This window comes from Erithacus rubecula (assembly GCF_903797595.1).
Source record: "Erithacus rubecula genome assembly, chromosome: Z".
Classification (NCBI taxonomy): Eukaryota; Metazoa; Chordata; class Aves; order Passeriformes; family Muscicapidae; genus Erithacus; species Erithacus rubecula.
In genome coordinates, this window is record NC_136661.1 from 14,356,283 (window position 1) to 14,376,338 (window position 20,056).

The following is a 20,056-nucleotide window of genomic DNA, read 5'->3' on the forward strand; positions in this document are numbered from 1 at the left end:
GTGTGTTTATAAAGTTATCTTTGGTGTTATATTTAATAAACTGAAGAGGTGAGGCTAATTAGGTCTGTCTGTAAAACATGTTTTACTTGTTTTACATGTGGTGTCTCTGCCTTTTAAGATCCATGGTATAAGATCACTCGTGTGTGCATATGCACACAAGAACTCCATCAGTTGTTGTATCTAGAAGTTTGTGAGGTCAACAACTTCATTTCCTATCTAATGTGACTCTTGATTCTTTTTCAGAAGCACCCTTTTCCAGAGTTCAGTTCTGTACTGTAAAACTGTGACTGGATTTTTTTAATGTAAATGTTGTGCTTTCAGTTGTATTAGTTAGTCTAAGAAACAGCATTGCTATATGTCATGGTGTGACATTGGCCGAATGCACCCAACAAGAGTCATTGGTTTATCCTCTCCTACTACAGTTTAGGCAGAGGAGAGTGGAAAAAAGAACTAACAAAGAGCTCATGAGTTGAGATAAGGATTGGGAGAATAACATTCTAAGGGCAAAACAGTTTCAAATTTAAAGGTATAAACCAAATCTATTGTTAACAGAATAAGAGGAGAATAATGAGAAGTAAAACAGGCCTTTGGAACACCTTTTTCTCTGCAGCCCCTCCCTCTTTTCCACCAACAGTGCAGGGAGACAGGGCATGGGGGTCTTGGTCAGTTCATCACCTGAGACCATTTTCCATTTGCTCAGGAAGAGGAGTCTTTTCTCTGGTGTGCCGTGGGGTCCCACAGGCAAACATTCTTCCCAAAGCTGTTGTGGTGTGGGTCACAAGCCCAGGGGCTGCAGTCCTCTAGGCTGCTCTGCTTTGGAAACAAGGGCCCTCTCTCATCTCTAGAAGCAGGAGCCCTTTCTATTCAGGTCTCTCACTAGATCACAGCTTTCTCTGGCATCCAGGGTGAGCACTTTTCCCACTGCAGGGATCTCTGTATCCTCTGTGGGCTTTGTGCTTTACAGGGGACAGTCTGTTTCACCGTGGTCCTCCCCATGGCTGCAGGGGAATCTCGGCTCTGATGCTGGGAGCACCTTCTCCCTTCTTTGTCCCCTGACCTTGGTGTCACCACGTTCTTTCTCCTCACATGTCCTCACTTCCTCCTCTTCTCTGATTAGCAGAAAAGCTGCTGCTCGTAGGTCCCATTGCCAGCCAGTTCTGCCCGTGCAGAGGTTGCTGCAGGTTCTCGGCGCTCAGGAGCTGATCCCTGGCTCCGCGCTGGGAGCCGCTGGCCGTGCTTTCCCTGCGGCCGGGCGGCCCTGCCGTGGCACCGGCTCTGGGGCCTCTCCTGGAGCGGGTGCCAGCCTGGAGGAGCCGCCCTGTCCCTGTCCCTGTCCCTGTCCCTGTCCCTGTCCCTGTCCCTGTCCCTGCCCCTGCCCCTGCCCCTGCCCCTGCCCCTGCCCCTGCCCCTGCCCCTGTCCCTGTCCCTGTCCCTGTCCCCGCCCCCGCCCCCGCCCCCGTCCCTGCCCCCGTCCCCGTCCCTGTCCCTGCCCCTGTCCCTGCCCCTGTCCCTGCCCCTGCCCCTGCCCCTGCCCCTGTCCCTGCCCCCGTCCCCTGTCCCCTGCCCCTGTCCCTGTGCCCCCTGTGCAGCCCCCCAGGCCAGGCTCGCCCCGGCGCCTCCCCACGGGATCAGCTGCGTGTGCGTGGCTTTGATTTTCCTCTGAAATGTGTCATCACAGAGGAGTTACCAGCCTCTAACTGGGCCAGCAGCGTCTCCATCTTCAGAGTTATCAGAGATTGGCTCTGTCAGACATGGTGGGAGCTCCAGGCAGCTTCTCACAGAAGCCACCTCTGTTGCCCTCCCTCACCACCAAAAAACCAGGCCATGCCAAATCAACACATTCTAATCAGGATGTCAACCCCCAATGTAGTGGTTCTGTTATTTTCACTGCGTTTACACATATACTTCCAAATATCTTATCCTATCTTGAGACAATTAAGTGCATTCATCAGTCATCATGTAGTTCCAATAAAAATTATGATTTTGCCAGTAAAATTCCTTTCTTGAGAATGTAATGTTGTTTGTAAAATTTATAGTTACTTCTTCTATTTTACTCTCTCAAGCATTAAGTCAACCTTCTGCAAAATTATTCACAGCTGTGCATTTGTAATTTTTACTAGTTGTAAGAGAAATCAATTTTGCTTAATAAGACCTGCTCTATTGCAAACTCTATTGGTGAATATTTATATACCTCTATTTTAACTTTACAGTAACTGAACAATTTAATAATATTTTCCATTGTCATGTTTAAGATACAAAAAAATGTCAATTCATTCTGGTCTGTATTATTCAGCCTTTTTTTCTTTGAATGGCATGTTAGGTCAGTTTCAGCTTTGGAATTTTTAAGTACATATCAAAACATAATTAAGCAAGTCAGAAGATTTCCTTGATGGTTCTACTAAGTCTCTCTGATGCAAGCTATGTATACACTGGTGAAATGTGTAGCAGATGACTTTGTAACTTTCTTGTTACTTGCTAGCACTTAATTGGACTTTACTGCACTGTGTTCATGGGAAACAAGGTCTAGATCTTTTCCGTAGTTTTGGCCAATTCCATCTAGTATTCTTTGTCATTTAGAGTGTTTTTCATATTGACGGTTTTCTAAACTCTTTCTGCTGTCTTTAACCTGGTCACTGAGTTGTGTCCTACCCATCCTTGAATCTGGTCCTTAGATTTTTCTCACTAGTTTTTACTGTGTTCAGAATTTCTTATTGATTGCTGTCAATCTCTCATGTTCTTTCTGTTCATTAACTGTATTTTAATTGCTAGCTTTTTTTCACCTCACAACTAGAATAGGCTCTAAGAAGAAACTTAAACTTTGCACCAATTATGTATTTGAGGTGAGAAGTGTCTTCTGTTTGCTTGGAACCGTATAATCAAATGTGATCACTGATAACCAAGCAGCTAGCTATTTGAAATTCAATTATACTAGTCTTTATCTATTCTTATACAAACTAATTAGCATGTTTGTGTTGAATACCTTTTATGTTTGAGGTATGGTACAGAGCTGTCTCCAGAAAATGGTGTGAGCTTTAGTTAATGTGTGTATGTATGGCTTTTCTGATCCTAGGAACAGAGCCATAAATCAACTGCATTATTGCTTGCCTATACTGTTCTTACATAAATATCTCTGTAAAGTTAATAAGATGTTAGACTACTTGAGTAATAAGAACTGCAGAATTTGGCCCTTTAATAAGAAGCATTAATTTAATAGGAGGTCAGTAATTTCAAGGGTGGTGTGGAAGAGAAAATCTTTATTGTGCAATATCTTAGATGATGTTTACAGTTGGATCTAACACACTGGATACCAGTGTGCCATATTATCTGCTTAGAATGATTTAAATAAACAAGCAAGACCTACGTTTGCCTTTCAGAAAAAGAAATTGCGTAAATCATCATACATGAATAACATGTCATAAAATAGTAAGCATGCAACAAGAAGCAATTTTGATTTAAATTATAGCTGCTCGTACTATTCAAGAAATGCTAGTGACATCTGCAGAGGTATTTGGCAAATCCAGTAGTAGGCTGTTAGGTAAAGTTAACTGATAGTTAAATCAGGTTTTATTCACAATCTTTCTGTATTTTGTACTATAAACATGCATAGATCATGTTTGTAGAGCAATATATGTGTCTGTCTTGTATTGTACCATACTTCTACATAGAGGTCACTAGCTCTTCTTTTGACTGGCTTATGGTGTGAGTCACTAGTTTAGGTAGTAATGATTAATTGTAAGTATTGCTTAATGCAGTGGATATTAACTGTAGATCTTGCCATACCAGGATCAAAAAGTGAGACAAGTGGTAAGAAGAGTAAAATGGAAGTATGCTGATGTCACTGAGACATTGCTCATAAGGAGTTATTTTGTCATGGAAAGATCTTTTAAAGTTGTTAGTGATATTCTATATTTTATCAAAGACAGAAGGCCAAGTAGAGCATGGCTGTCAGAATAAAGTAGAAATTGACCTATGCTTTGGTGTAACATACCTTCTTTTAAGCAAGGTAATGTCTCTTAAATGGTTATCTCTCTTGAAATTGTAAACTCTAATCTTGAATTTTTTTTTTTGTGTGAACAACTTCAGATTTTTAAAAGCATGGCAGCTCACTTGAAGAAGATTACGCACATAAAGATTTATAGAAATTGAGCATTAAGTTTCTGCACCAAATGTCAACATAGTTCATGTAGTTCTAATTATATAGAAATTATATAGGAAACTTCCTGCAAAGGCAGACCTGTGATAATGTATTAAGCTTACATTGAATCAACGTACTCATAACATGCACATATGCATAGAGCTGCTAATTTAAGTGTAAAAGTCAGCATGCTTAAAGCAAGGCTTTCATACTGTCACCCTGAATACCACAAAGAAAACTTTATATGTCTCATTCAGGCCGTTTAAATACATGACAACACTCAAGTGTTGTCAGACATTGCATGTAATAGGCAGGAATATAATTCAATATTGAAGGCATATGAGAAGATCTTCATACCTGTTCATTTAAGTAGCACTTTAGAAAAGACAAAATCTACTGCAAAGATGGTGTTAGTGTTTCTCACCAGCAAAATTTCCTCATCTTAAATTGACAGACAAGTCTGTATTTCCTTTAGTACAGAATTAAGAAAATTAAGATGTATTTGGCTCACAGCTATTTGGTGTAAGGACTGTTTGTTGCCATGTATTGCAGGGCGCCTTGGATCTCAGTCCTTAGTCATTTCCATAATAAATAGAGTTATTTATATTAAAACCAATGAATTGGTCTTTCTGATCTATGCCTTCCCAACAGAGTACATGCCTCACACTATACTTGTTCTTTTCCTTCCCTAGGTGTACTGAAACTACATTTATTTAATACTTCTTTGTTCCTTACATATGCTCTTTTCTGACGTGTATTACTAGATACACTGGTGTTTACTAGTTTCTTGATTATTCTGAGTTCATTCCTGGTTTTTAATGATAATAAAATATTTTGACTTTTTTTGGTTTTGTGGTGTTTTTTTTGTTTTGTTTTGTTTTGTTCTGTTTTTGGTTATTTTATTTCTCCATAAACAATCTCTTATGGTTCCTATCTGATAAAAAAGGTGTCTTTTCTGGACACAACAGCAATAAAGTTAATTTCAATGTAGGTTTTGCTGTTTTGGTGAACAATCTGGGAAAAAAATATAAAAACAAAATTATAAAAAATATATTTTGTTTTGGCATATTATTTAAAATATGCCTACTTAACCAGTTTATAATATAAATTAGAAAATTACTATTTGCCTTTATTTTTTAATAATATTCTCTACCTTTTTTTTTTCTGCCCAGTATGGTATCTATGTCACTATTCAGTAAATTTGTGTGAAAGTAACTTTTGCTTGTGTTTTTACAGGAACTTTATAGTGGTAGCAAAGACTGCAATATCCTTGCATGGATACCAGCTCCACGAGAGGCAGTTCCTGATGATATTTCTGAAAAGGTAGTGAATCTTTCAGTTTGAACTGTATTTTTTATGGCTGTTACGTTTGGGCAGGTTATGAAGTATGTGATTCACCATCAGCATTTTTAACAATTCCTAATGAAGAGGAGAATCATCTATCTTTTGATTCTTGTAGGGTTTTTAGAAGATGTTTTCTCTTATAATCCAGTCAAATCTTCTGCAGGCTGCTAACTTCCTACTTAGTTCAGAGTAGTTAATGTCATTCGACTATGGCTCTTTCAAATTCTGCTGCTTTAATTTCCAAAACTGCTTTCTGGAGCTTGTCCTGTTTTTTACTTGTAGAGGTGCTAGATTGTGTTTTAAATTGTTTAAGAATATACTGTGTATTAACCAGTAATACTTCATACACAAATATTTTTTATATGAAAATATAATAAAGGAGTTTTTGAATAAGTTTATTTTTGTGCCCAAGGCAAGAGATTCAGGGTGATTGCAGGGAAGATCATGTATATGACTGTTTTCTAGTAGAGTACTTTCTCTCTCAGCAAAAAATATTTCAGTGAACAGTCTGAGTGGAAAAATGTCTATATTTTAAGGCACTGAAACCATTTATAGAGTCTGATGAAATGTACTAATGTTGAAAAATAAGGGTTTTGGCCCACAGCATATGAAAATTCCAGTTTTTAAAATTTCAGCATTGTTCCATTTTAGATGGGGAAATTGTAAGAAGCATAAAATTGTTGTAACATTTGCTTTTTGTAAGTTTTTGTATTTCAAAACTATCCTATGCTTAAGCAGAGAGAAAAAATAGAGTTCCAAAGGTTTGATACCCTAAACTCAAAATGTGTTGACGTGAAATTAACATTTTTGCTGTGAAAATTTTGATGTGAATAAACTGTAATTTTTTTAGTCTGAAAAAAAATCCACAGCAAGAAGTTTATTTACTTAGCTCTGATTAGAGCTACTACTTTAAATTTGACACAGTGGCAGTATGTAATATATACCATTGTTTTGAAATCTGTTAAGCTACAGCTGCTGTTAGCAAATGCTGTAGATGAGCCCTGTCTCTGTGAGAAGCTGTTCTGCTGTCCACAGGCCACTAATTCCTGCTGCCTCTCAGATGCTAGAACAGGCATTTGAGTGCTTGTATGAACAGAATCTGAACCCAGAATAGAAGTAAACAAGAAAAAGTATTTACCCTAAGTGATTGTGATTCAGTGTACTGCATACAAACCCTGTAGTTGGACCCTAATGGGGCTGAGGTGAGAAATATTTATTGATTGTGGATAGAGGCCAGGACTGCTTCCTGAAACTGTAGTGCTAAGTTATGATGGGCTGAAGCTATTATGACCTAAATTAAAACAGTGGCACACAATAAGCACAGTTATAACATTTGTTAACATTTTGTACCAAACATTTGTAATACTTCCATCAGTCCTCTAGATAGTTTGTGCTGAAATTGGAATTAAATATAGTGCTACTTCTTTTCATAATTTATCATGCCTCTAATCAGTAGAATGTCTAAGAAAGTAGTTAAAAATAATCCAGTACTCATGAAAGATAGTTTGTCTACATGTAGTAATTTTAAAAGTATATTTAGCTTTACTTTTATTTGATTATAGTATTTTTAACTAAGCAAAACACTGAAATTTTTTATTTTCTCTAGTCTCTGCCTCAACAACATGTAAATCCAGCATATGAAGATGCATGGAGCAGCAGTGATAATGAAGGCTGAATTTAAATTATGAGCTGATATAAAATTGACATTCAGGCAGTGCATTCACAGACTTTATCTACAGAATCTAACATTGTTGGATTAATCACAGCTGGATTTTAGGTACAGTTCTGTTAGAGCTATGTCTTTCAGAAATAAGTTTCCACTGTTCTCTGTGTTTGTCACTGTAAAGTTAAACCCAAAGAATTACTTTTCCGTACTTGCTGACTTTTGTACTTAAATATTTTGTACATACACATTGGTATACTTTATTCAGTGTTGAACAGGTGATAAAGAAAAAATAAAAGCCCTTGGGACCAGTCAATATTACACTGTTTCTGTTATCATTAGTACATGAATACGTGAGGAGATAACCCATTCATTTTCAAGATATATATTACAGAGGATTTTCCATCAAAGAGGGCTAGCTCAGAAATACTTACAACTTACTTTATTGATGTCTTGGTGGACCATTTTTAAGTGTTTGTGGGCTGTGGAAGTCAACAGATTTTTTTGCCTGTTCTTTTTGCATTTTCAATTTTGCATTTTTTTCCATAAATCCAGTATTTACTTCAGAAAGAGGTATAGCTGGGATCTTCTGTTTAAGTATTTATATGGTGACCCTATAATCTAATATCTGAATCTGCCTCAGAAAGCTAAGAACAGAAACTATTTTAGAGTTTTTGTCGCTCCTGTTAGCAGATTTTTAAGAACAGTCTTCTATGTATGAATCACACATGCTTAACAAACATGAAGGATTCCTGGACAGAAAGAGGGTTGAGGTACAGTAGAAGGCAGAGATCACATTTCAAGTTGAAAATATCAAATGTAATCCTTTCAAACTGTTTTCATCTAAAACATTTTGTGGTCCTAATGCTTGCTCTGTTTTGAAAGAGAGGAGTTTTGTGGGGTTGCTACCTCATCTCAGTCACTAGTTTGTGCTTCAGACATAATGTAGTCTCTGTCACTAAAGAATGTTTTCAGATTGCTTAAAGCATCACCAGCAAAGGTATTGGTAAAAACAGGTGCAGTATAAAAGCAACAGTATGACAAGGTTCATTCTTAAGGGCACACTGAGAAAAAGCAAACAAAAATTCAGAGTTGATCACTCCAGTCCAAAATAAACTAAAAATTATGCCACGTAACTTATAACTGAAGTTAAATGATTTAGTAAAGGACATATACAGGATTTACTATACCATGACAGTATCTTTCTTACAGACCTGACTTACAAATCTAAAGTTCTTAGAGAATCTAAAAGAGCAGCATTTCTTGTGCTTTTGTTGCAGAATGTGCACACTTGCATGCAGACACAAAGAGCCTGTACACGGTGAAAAATTCCCCTCCAAGGTGGTGAAATGGCCACTTCAGATGCCTTTGTGAAGGGTGGAGCCTCAAGGAGTTGGAGGAATCACTGTTCAGGGATCCTCTGAGTGCAGCAAACTTGGGAGTTCCCTGGCTCTGAGAGGCCCCACTCAGAGGGGTCTGCTGGTCACAGCTGCTGCTCCAGGAGAGCTCAAAGGGTCTCACTTTGGAGCACTGTTTGTAGAGTGAAAGTGAGGGGGCTTTGGTCAAAACAATGCTCCATTCTGGCCACACTTCAGGCTGGAAATTTTATTTGAAAGTGTGAGAAGAAAACATATTGTCCTACTTGGGTTCTTATTCAGGCATAAAAAGTGTCCAAGGCTGTTATTTAAAACACAGGAGCTCATAAGACATACAAATTCCTGGGAGCAGACTGTATTTTTACTGGTAAGTTAAGAGAGGCTCAGTCTGGGTGCTGTTCCTAAGGAGCTGTTCCTCAGATCTCATCAGGAGAGTGATTTGATGTACTATTGCCAAATAACTTTCTACACACCAGTTTTTGCCTGAGTTGCATCATGAATTAATGCAATGTGGGATTCAGCTCAAGGAAGAGATGTGCTGTGAAATATCTGTCCAAGTATCTTCTTACCCAGATGCCTTTAGGTTTAGTTGAACACAGAAACAGTTGAACATAGAAATCAGTTGCCTTGGGGGCTTCTTGCACCTACTGGCAGCTAATATGTTCTTCATAAGAGTCCTTCCAAATCCTCTTCTGATATTAGTTGGTGGTGGTATTATTAACCCTCTTGGCTGTTGTTCTCTGCTAGAATTAGAGGTGTTTCTGGTGAGGAAATGAGAAACACCTGTCTCTCATGTGGGCAAGAATCCAGACTCATTCTGCAGCCCAGCTCCTGCAAGCCTTCTAAGTAATGGCAGTTGCTGATATGTGGTGTTCAGTTTGCAAGGTTTAAAACCTCTTAGTACTAGCCAGCATCTCAAACACCAATTTGTGTGAAAATTCTACTTCAAAGAATGGCATTTTTGCTATTATTTCCTTCACTAACTCTTTCTGTAGTTGTGTTAAATTGTTTAAGATTTCTCTAGAAAAAAAAATGTGTTTTATATCTTCTGCATTCTTATGGTGGCTGTACTTAATTACTAAGCGTTGGAGTCTTCAAACTGAAAAATTATAAAGAGCAGTGAAGGTGTACCATATATGCTTTCTCACTGCCAAGAACTAGGTACTAAGCCAACACCATCAGTTGCAATTGCATTCTCTTTCTTGTCTGTAGGTAAATGTTATAATTAAATCTAAGTTTTCCCCTTTGTTTATGCCTTTCTGCTTATATGCTTATGGCATTAATTTTTGTACTATCAAAACTCTTTCAGAATCCAAAATGGAGCAAGTAGAGTGGTACAGACTTAATCACACTTCCCATCCTTACCCATCAGTCAGAAAAAAACCACATCTAAAAATCTAATCAGATTTCAAAATGCATGCTCTGTTCATACTGGAGTAAAATTATTCACTTGAGAGTCAATTAGCTCATAACTGGATTTTTACTGCTGTTAAGAGCTGTAGAAGTTAAGAGTTTAAGAAGAGAGTTTAGGCTGCAATGAACTGCATTTTCTTATCTCACTAGTGATACTGGGATTTAGTAGTCCTACTGTATCACAGAACATAGAGAATCTAATCTTAGATTCTAGAGAATTTTACCTTTTCAGGCTGTTCTGGGAATTGAATATTGCTTAGAAGACTTTCTTTGTCTGCCAAGGTAGAGATTTTTATTTGAGTTTGATACAGTAAGTATCAAAAGATGCAGAAAAATTTATTTGTTCTTACAAGAGATCAAAGAGTTTTCTTTCCCTTCTAGCCTAAGAACACAATGGAGTCAGAATGAGCTAGTCCAACTGAAGAAATACAAAGAGCCTAAGACAAGTCTCCTTCAGCTTTTAAGTGGAAGTTGAGTTCCGTGGAAGCAGTAAGATAGAACTCTGATTATTTATGCCTAGGTTATGATGCTCAGAAAGTATCTGATATTATGATAACCAAGAAAAACCTTGTTCCTTTTATTCTTCCTGTAGACAGATCTGGGAGAAAGCATTAGCACATGAGAATTTCTATATAGCTATCTCCCAAGTAGTGGGAAAAACAGTTTAACACTATATGCTTACCTCCCTTTGCCCTCTTTTCTGTGCCTGGTGTACTAGCTCTTGCACACAGACTCACAAGTCTTAAAATTTAGGGAATTCTTAGCTACCTTTTTTTCATTGTTTATAGTTGGGCCAGGCTTCTCACGACATCTGGGGTTTTTTTTAATCAAGAATGATTTCCTCAGTCAGCTTAGGACCTAAAATTTTAGAACCCTGTCAAAGTAAACCTGAAAAAAATCTCAGATTTGGCAACATCAATATGATTGGTTGTTAAGTTTTTCTTCCCTTTTTTTTTTTTAATACTTGTATTGTAGTTCTTATCTGACCTTGAATGTATACATACACATATATCTATGCACACAAGATATAAAAGTTTTTGAAATACCACTGCTTTGGCACCACTGGAGGATAGTTCTTGATTTTGTTCCTACCTCATTTTTGCATGGAGGCAAGGTCTGGTTCACGTTGGTAAGCTCCTCAGTGCACACTGGCCTAGCATCTGCTGTAGTGAGTGGGTAAGCTTACTGCTAGCTTAGTACACAGAAAGTTTGCAATACCTAGTCACATTATGGGCATACCAGTTAAACGACAACATCTGTGCAAATAGTTTTTTTTTTTTTTAGCATGGTTAAAGTAGTCGTTAAAGAAAGAGCTTGAGTATTGGCTGCATACTTAGCCACCAAGATGTGTGCTGAGGTTTTGGCACCTGAGAGACGTTCCTGAAAGCAGTATATTAGTTTCAGTGGGCAGCAATTTGTGGTTATAATACTCAACTAAACAAAAGTATGTAAAACATATCAAAAAAGTCCTTTTGTGTGGTTAAGGTTGAGTTGTGAAATGATCATGCCTTCCTTCATCCTTCACCGGTTTTGTTTTCTTTTAGACTATTTTATAAAAATAATGGGAATGGAGGATAAAAAGGAATGATTGAGTGGCCAGGAATTCAGGCAGGTGTATAACTAGTCCCCACATCTTCATCCCTTCTAATCATGTCTGTGTGTGTAGTCAGCCTTACCAACCAGCCCACAGGCTCTGCCCAGATGACAACTAACCAGTGTCATCCAACATGCCGGCAGCCCTTCAACCACGCCCTGTCCTGCCAAATTCCATTGAACCCAAAAGACTGAAAAGAAGGTATTTGGGGCTATTAAGGAAGCATTTTATTTACACGTGAAAGAATATTTTAATTGCATAGGCATACAGCATTGTTCCTAATTTTCATTTTATCACCATTTGCCTTCAAATTAAGTTAGGAAAAAACCAGTTTATTTTTAGTGACGCATTTTAGCTTTGTGCTAAGGAGTCTTTCAGACACTTACTGAGATCTGTACACTGGGAAGGTTACAAATCCACCCTTTTCTTAGAGTTGTGAGGCAGAGATACATCTGCAGTCCTAAACAGGTTTTGTAATAAATTTCCTCATGCCAAAATGGAGATTATAATCAGCAGTTAAAATCAGTCCAACCAGTTATTTTTACAGCCATGTGTTTGTAATCTAAAGTAACATGTTTAAGCAAGAACCAGGTAATGTATTCAGCAACAAAAATGATACATATATGCCTTTGTTTAATACAAACTGAATTAATGTGGGAGGCAGAGAAAAGAGTCTTATTAAAAGATTTTTTTGCTGTTCTCTTCACATTTGGAAAATATTGAGTATTGTCTCTTTCTATTGCTTCTAATTTCAAAGCACTTATTGAATTGACTACTTTACATTAACTAAAGCTCCCAACAGAATTGTTAAAACCTTCTAAGAAAATTTTGAATCATATTTTTAGAAAAGTTATCTCAAAATAAATATTCGTTATAAATAAATAAATATATTATAATTTAGCTGGATATCACTGACAATAATTAAATTTAGTTGCCAGCCAGTTCTATTTGTGTATAAAATTTAAGGCTGTTTCTTAATCTTCTCTGTTAGTATTTCAGAATTAGTATCGATCTGATCTGTTAGTATTTCTGAAAGAAATATAGCTATTAATGCCTGCCTACAGTATTTTAATTTCATCCACACAAATGTATCTTGGTCTGTATGATGGATCTTTAACATCAGAAAAGGGGGAGCCTTGGAAGAAAACACAGAGATGAGAGAAAAAAAGATAATCCTTTTGTCAGGCTTAGAACACTTCTGTTCTGCAGGCAGCAGTGTGACACAAAGCTGTTGAGTTCAGCGGATGTGAGCAGCCCCACCACACTGATCTGTCTGCCTGGGGGCACTGCATTGGTTCACCCGGAGGGATGGTGCTTTGTTGATATGCTTCTTTCCTATTTTCTGTAGGTACACTGTGTCAAAGGACACAATGAACATAGCTGTTTGGAGAGCCCATGTTTGCTGTGATAAAAGATACACCAGAGAGTAGGTGTATGTTAAGAATATCGAGTTCTCATGTTTTGTGGCAGTTAGAAGGGAGTGTCTGGTGTTGCTCAACAGTTAATTACTGTTGCTATCACCTCCCACACTGTTCTGTAATACCGCAGGAAATCAGCTGGGGATTATTCTCATGCTAGCAAAGATGAAAAAAAATGTTTTGGGATTTTATAAAAGGACAGATTTTCCCTGTCACTAGTTCTTCCAGGGGAGTCGATGGGTCAGAGAATATATTTTAATACCAGAATCGTGCATTATTGCCTGTGAGAGTTGAAGTTAAGCTAAGCATTCAAACAGTCTGATACTGTTCCGTGGTTTTGGACTGTCACTACTGCAGCAGGAGCCTTAGACTGAGCAGTTCTCGTATGCATCTCTGGGAAATGGTCACATTTGGCATGTGCTTGGAATGTGTTGCATGTTCTCAGGGTAGTGCACAAATTGTTTCCCAAGAAAAACGTAGTCTAGAGTTGGATGGGACTTTGACATCTGAATACTATTCATCATTATTTATAAAGTAAGTTTCCAGAACACTTAATTGTGTTGCAGACAGCTAATATACCTCAGGGCCTAAATGGATGTTTGAAATAGCTGCTTCATCCTGTTCTGCCACTCTGTTAACTATTGAAGTTTAGGTTGACTAATGAAGTATATCAAAGTAATTTAAATAACACTCAGCAATGAGCTTCTATATTAAATGTAGATACCTGTGATAATTGCTGAATCTTGTAGTATAAGAATTATACTTCTGCTTAGCAGAATTCCCTTGTGTTGGACTGTAGGTTTTACTACTTAAAGAGGCTTGCTTTGTATGCCCTAAAGATGTAAAGGGTCTTACATCTCATACCAGTAAAAAGGTTGATTATATATTCTAGTGGCCTTGAAAACTGTGCCAGCAAAGTTTTTTGCCTGCTAGAAAGAGGAAAAATTATGCAAGTCAAAAGGTAGTAGTTCACAAGGCTGCTCAAGCACTAAGGCACAAGTAAAATGAGAGTGTCATGGCTCAGAGAGCAACTCAGCATCACACCACTGGTTGCTCACTTCCTCCCACCCCAGAAGGATGGAGGAAGGCAGGTAATGGAAGGGTGGAAGTGAGAAAACTCATGAGTAGAGGTAAGAATAGTTTAATAATGGAAAAAAAAATATAATTGCAGTTAAAATTATAAATTGCAATTAAAAGGAAAAATAAAAAAACAACACACACTCACCAAAAAAAAAAAAAAAAAAGAAAAAACCAACAACAAAGAACAACCAAACAAAGAAAACACCAAACCACAAAGAGATGGAAATAAAATCAAGAAAGACAATTGACACAAATAAAAACAACTGCTCACCCCTGACCAATGCTCCTCCCAGCTCTTCACTTTCCCTTGGCTTTATGTGCTGAGCATGATGCCATATGAGATGGAATATCCCTTTAATCAGCTGTGGGCAGCTGGCCTAGTTTTGTCCTTTCCCAGTTACTTGTGTCCCCTCAGCCTCTTCGCAGGTTGGGTGGGATGAGGAGCAGGAAAGGCCTTGACTGTGTGTGAGCACTGCTCAGCAACAGCTAAAACATCCCTGTGCTATCAGCTCTGTTTCCAGCACAAATACAAAACAGCTCCGTGACAGACACTGTGGGGAAAATTAACTCTACCCCAGACAAAATAAGTACATAGAAGAAACAAAGGAGCTATTCTAGTTAACAGATTAAAAGGTAGAATCCTACTTGTGCCACAAGATACACAGGGTGTTCAAGTTCAGCAGTCCTCCATGCTACAGTGGTGCACCAGCCTGATCTTCCAAACCTAGGGGTGAAAGTCATGCTCCATAGGGATCAGGTCATGGGAGCTGTGAAAGCAAGGCTTTTCACACTGCTCCATCTTCCCTCTATCTCCATTGCTTTATGTACAGTGAATTAAATACAGGTCCTTCATGGTCCCACTCCTGTCCACTCTTCCCCCAACAGGCTATTCAGTCTTTTCTATTAATTTGCATCTCTTTCCACTGTTGCATACAGCCATGACTACACAGCTTTCCAAGCCAGGACATAATCCTGTCCTGTTTACACCAAAGTTCTCAATCCTTTGTACATCCAATATAATTCATCAAGCTTGTCTTAAAACTGGTAGTTCTCTTTGCTTTTGAAGTATCACCCAACCTCTCTGGGGAGTGCTTAGGCATGTCCTCCCCTTTCTTCTCTATTTCCGTTTAATTACGTGCTTAGGTGCATACAGAGGTTTGCTAATTCAAATAATGTTTTGAGCAGAGGAACACGAAAACTTTGATCTGAAAGACATGACTGTGTTAGAGCAGAAATGTACCACAGAGTAAGGAAAATGGGAGGGAGATTTCATTAGCTGTTTTATAACCCATTATTAACATATACATGCACTTTCTGGAATCACACTGGCTGTTTGGACCAGGTACCAGTATTTTTCTATGAACTAGCAGTTTATTGGTTTTCACACTTGGAGCATTTATTCATTAAAGTAATTCAAAAATGTTGTCTTGAAAATTTAGCATTGATTTTTTTTTTCATTTTATAATTGATCTGTGTTCATTATTTTCCTCAGACACCTGCAGCTTCTTAAAATCTTGCAGTCATATACAAAAGCAATTATATAAATCAAGGTCTAGTTATCTAATGAGACTTAGTTAAATAAAAGTATAGCTGAGGTATTATAGAAATCTTTGTAAATTATCATAACAACTACTACTACTAATTGCTATATTAAAATATCTCTCAGTTTTATAATAACTTCTGCAATGTAAACCATCAGCTTTGTTGTTTATGCTCATTCATAGATGATCTTTCCTTCTTTGCTCAAACTAATACTGCTGCCTTTCACATCAGAATTTGTTAAATGCAAATCAAATTTGTTAGTTTCACTAGTCCAAACTATTATTTAATTTCTCTTAAGATGTTATCATTGTCTTATCTCTTGTCACTATGTCCAAGACAGAAGATTCCATGATGCCAGGCTGCAAGCTGTGCTCCATGCAGAATTGAGATATTACCACTTTATAAGAGGATTATGCGTTGTGCTTTCAGCAGCATCCTGTGCCATCCCATTGTTATTGGTGTCCCAGGCCAGTGTTAACCCAGAAAATGGACAACTGATCATAGCTGACAAACATTAGACCTTGCTTCTTTTTCATGATCATATTATCCGTTCCTCTTCCTTTCTGCTGTCCTAAAGCTTTAACCCCTTCAGTTCTCATACCACTGAATACTTTTAGCAGAGGCACATTAAATATATGAATGATTTTATAAAGGATGAAAACTTTAATCTAACACTAACAGAAAAGCAAAAATGTATTTTATTGCATCCACAGATCATAAATACTATAAGTTGTATAATAAATTGTTATGAGATAATTATCCAAGAAATAAAGGGGCTAAGTAGCATTTCTTTACAGTGCCTTGACACCTTGCTTTGTTAAAAGCTATTGTCAAAAATGTCTTGAAGAAAGTATGAATTCTCCCAAATCTTATGAAATCTGAGCTCATAGTACACAAACCGAGATTTCTTTGATTAGACTGCAGCAATCTGCCAGTAAGTAATGTTCTGTATTATTCCAAATCCAGCAAATGTTATTCCAGACAGAACTGTCACCTATTCAAGAAGACAAAGGTATTACCAGACATGATAAAATTAGGGAAAGTCAGCCCTCTTTACTGCACTGCCATCTCTGCCTGCCTGCAGTGTTTGAATCTCTCAGGGCTGTTAAAGACAGTACAGTCGGGTACACAGATGTCCTTGGCAACTGAGTGATAGAGTTCAAAATTATTAAAATTTACTTTGGGTCCACTCTCCTCAAATGGCAAGAAAACGAGCTCTGGTGCAAAATTTGATTGCTTCTTTGTTCTTCATGAATGAAAATCCTCTTGTGTCTTGGCAGAATCTTAAAAATAAAATGCAGCATAATGAAACGAGTTTGTAGGTAAATTCTTCCACTACATCTGCTGTGGCTACTTTTTTTTTTTTTTTCTGCTTTATCTATTTTCCTTTTTACATTTCTTAGACTATTCTCCCCACCTTTCTTTGTAGCCTGTTTGAAAAAAATAAGGTGTTTTCTTGGAAACTCTGATCTAAAAACCTTTTAGCTGTTAAAGATTAACCAGTAAAGCATCTGTGAAAAAGCACGCACTTCTCTGACATTTGACTCCATCCTGCCACGCTGAGAAACTCTGCTATTGTAACGCTTCAATAGCTTGTTCACACTTACCAGATTGCCGTGAAGGCACAAAAACAGGCTAATGTCGTGCCCTATAATGTCGGGAGCCGCGAATGCTCTAACCATGAATGGGTGTAGGACCTGTCTTTCAGTGGCACCATTTATTGGTGGTTTTGATTGTAATGAAGTTTTCTTCTGAGTTTTCTGAGAGTGGCTTGTACATTTTCAGAGTGGAACAGAGGATTGCATGAGTACTTGTGCACAGAGGGAAAGGGATGAATACCGCAAATCAGGCCCAAGTAGGGGACATTAAAGGGCTTTTTAGTAGTTTTTAGTTGGTTGACCCTGCTGGATGTCATTACTCTCCACAACTGGACAGGGGAGCGAAAATAAAAGGCTCATCGGTTTAGGTAAGGACAGGAAAGTGATCACTCATAGGTCACAAAACAGACTGAACTTGGGGATAGAAATTGAACGTATTACTAAAAACATCAGAGCTGTATAATGAGAACACCTTTCCACACTCCTTCCTTCTTCCCAGCTGTCTCTCCTTCCCCGTAACAGTGCAGGGAGACAGGGAATGGGGTTTATGTTTAATTCACCACGTGTTGTTCCTGTCATTGCTCAGGGAAAGGAGTCCTTTTGCTTCACTGTGCTCCTCTCCCCATGGGAGACACTTCTCCATCACAAATTCCTTCCACAGGCTACAGTTCTTCACAAACTGCTCCAGTGTGGGACCTTTTCCATAAGGTGCAGTCCTTCAAGAGGAGCGTGCTGCAGTGTGGGTCCCTCACAGAGTCACAGGTTCTGCCAGGAAACCTGCTCCAGCATGGGATCCTCTCTCCATGGGTGGGCAAGTCCCTGCCAGCACTTGCTCCAGCACAGGCTTCCCACAGGGTCACAGCCTCCTTTCACCCATCCCCTGCCCTGGCCTGGGTCTCCTCCAGGGCTGCAGGGCACAGCTGCCTCACCATGGGCTGCACCAGGGGCTGCAGGGGAGCCTCAGCTCTGCCCCTGGAGCACCTCCTGTCCTTCTGCACTGATCTTGGTGTCTGCAGAGCTGTTCCTCTCTCCTATTCTCACTCTGCTCTTCTCTGAGTGCATTAACATCTGCACAACAACTTCCTTTTCCTTCTTGGTTTGGCCGTGGCCAGCAGTGGATCCATGGCCAGCTGGAATTGGGTCTGTCTGGCATGTGGGAAGCTTCTTGCAACTTCTCACAGAAACCATTCTACCAGAACCTGGACATGCAAACCCTATACAATGATGTATATGTGCAGCTGGGAAAGCAAAGCTTTGGAATTAGTATTTTAGATCATGTAGTATCACTTCAGATAAAAAAACTCAATGCCCTGGTATTATTAGGCATTTTCCAAAAGGTATTTATGCATGTTGAATTTGGGTGTCAAATATGTTCAAATTTTCAAACTTTACAATTATATCTGAGTTTACCTGAATCAACAGATATTTTGGTCTTTCCTGTACGCAAGTTGATGAAAAGCAGTTTCCAATGTCATTGAGAAGTTTCTACTTGGTATTTTACATAGTCCTCTTTTAGTGATATTAAAATATTTATCTATATGTCACAAAAAAATAACGGTAGAAACCATTTCAAAATTTAAATTGAATTAGACCAGACTGCTAAATTTCTGAGTGTTTTAGGAATTTCAGTGAAATTTCAAGTGGCTATCTGATTTTTGCCTTAAAATTAGAAGTAATAACTTTTATTGTATATTGTATATTTTATTGTATATTGTATATTAATTTGTGATTTGTGATTTGGATCCCCTAGCAGAGACAAAGACTAGATATACAAGAACAAGAAGTAACCCAACTGATAATCAGAAAGAAAGTGGAAGAAAGGGGATGTTGTTGGCTTTTCTCATTTATGTATTTTTAATTTGTTGTTGTTGTTATTGTTATTGTGGTTGTTGTCACATTAACTTCTCTGTGTATGTAGGATAATTTTCTTCAGTATTCTCTGCAGTTTGCAGAACCTTAGACCAGAGGATTAGGGGGTGTGTCCTGACAAAGGGCATCAATTCCTGTATGGCTTCATGTATGAAAGTCTTGCCACCACAAAAAACCAAAAGTGCTTGGAGGTAACTTCTCCTCGTCTTTACTATCTGACAAAGAGAAGGCTGCTTTAAGAATGGAAGGAGTGACTAGAAAGCAACAGTAAGTAATAGTCCTTTTCTTTTGGTTACAGTTACATTATATCTATCAAGAGGCATTTCAGCTGCATTCAAGAACATGAAATGTCTGAAAATCTTAACCTAAGTTTAGAATTTCCATTTTGTTCTCTTACTGCAACTCTCACTAGAAAAGGTGAACACAACAAATATAATAAATATAATATCTCAATTTCAGTAAGTCTCTCTAGAAAACAATAGTTTTCAGGAAGGGAAAAGATTAAAGGGGAAGCTTCAGAACATTCTTTAGAAATACTTGAGAAGCCATGTCATAATCACAGAAATTACAAGTAGCATCAGTTATTAGTTTTCTGCTATCCAGTTTAAGAGAAATTTTTAACTTCTGGAAGTACTGAATTTTTCCTATGCTCTGTCTAGAAACCATAGTTTTTGAGTTTGTGGCTGTCACATGCAGAGTACCTCATGTGCAGAACTGGTCTATGACTGGAGGACTTGCAAACTTCCCTGAAGATTTAGCCCGCAAAACATCTCCATATGAAAAGCATTGAACTATGAATTATTCCATAGCAGTCCACAGACTGATGGAGAGGAATTGCATGCTTCTTTTGGAAATGGTGAGATTTTAAAATAAGATTCAATTGCAAACAATCTCAGCCTATCTTTGTTTGAAGTGCTCTTACAGCCCATTCTTTGGCCTGTGGCTACTTTAGAGTGAGTGTAAAGGCATGTCAAAATGGGGGGAGGTATGAAAACAAGCATTGTTAAAAGGACTTCTCCAGAAG

At 38.2% G+C, this 20,056-nt stretch overlaps 1 protein-coding gene across 2 annotated transcripts in view; it reads left to right on the forward strand.

Annotated features, from left to right (window-relative positions):
* The window catches only part of ERCC8 (ERCC excision repair 8, CSA ubiquitin ligase complex subunit), a 33,734-nt gene extending 19,762 nt beyond the window's left edge, over window positions 1-13,972 (forward strand). The window contains exons 11-13 of one of the 2 annotated variants that reach the window (XR_013777099.1): window positions 5,372-5,458; window positions 7,086-7,256; window positions 12,735-13,972. Coding sequence is in view for 1 of the 2 variants with exons in the window: in XM_079329839.1 (XP_079185965.1) it covers window positions 5,372-5,458; window positions 7,086-7,154 (156 nt within the window). In the remaining variant the exon portion in view is untranslated. Of the gene's footprint in view, window positions 1-5,371; window positions 5,459-7,085; window positions 7,459-12,734 lie in introns of those variants that run through there. The other variant, XM_079329839.1, reaches the window with a different exon arrangement.
* The last annotated feature ends 6,084 nt before the right edge of the window (window positions 13,973-20,056 follow it).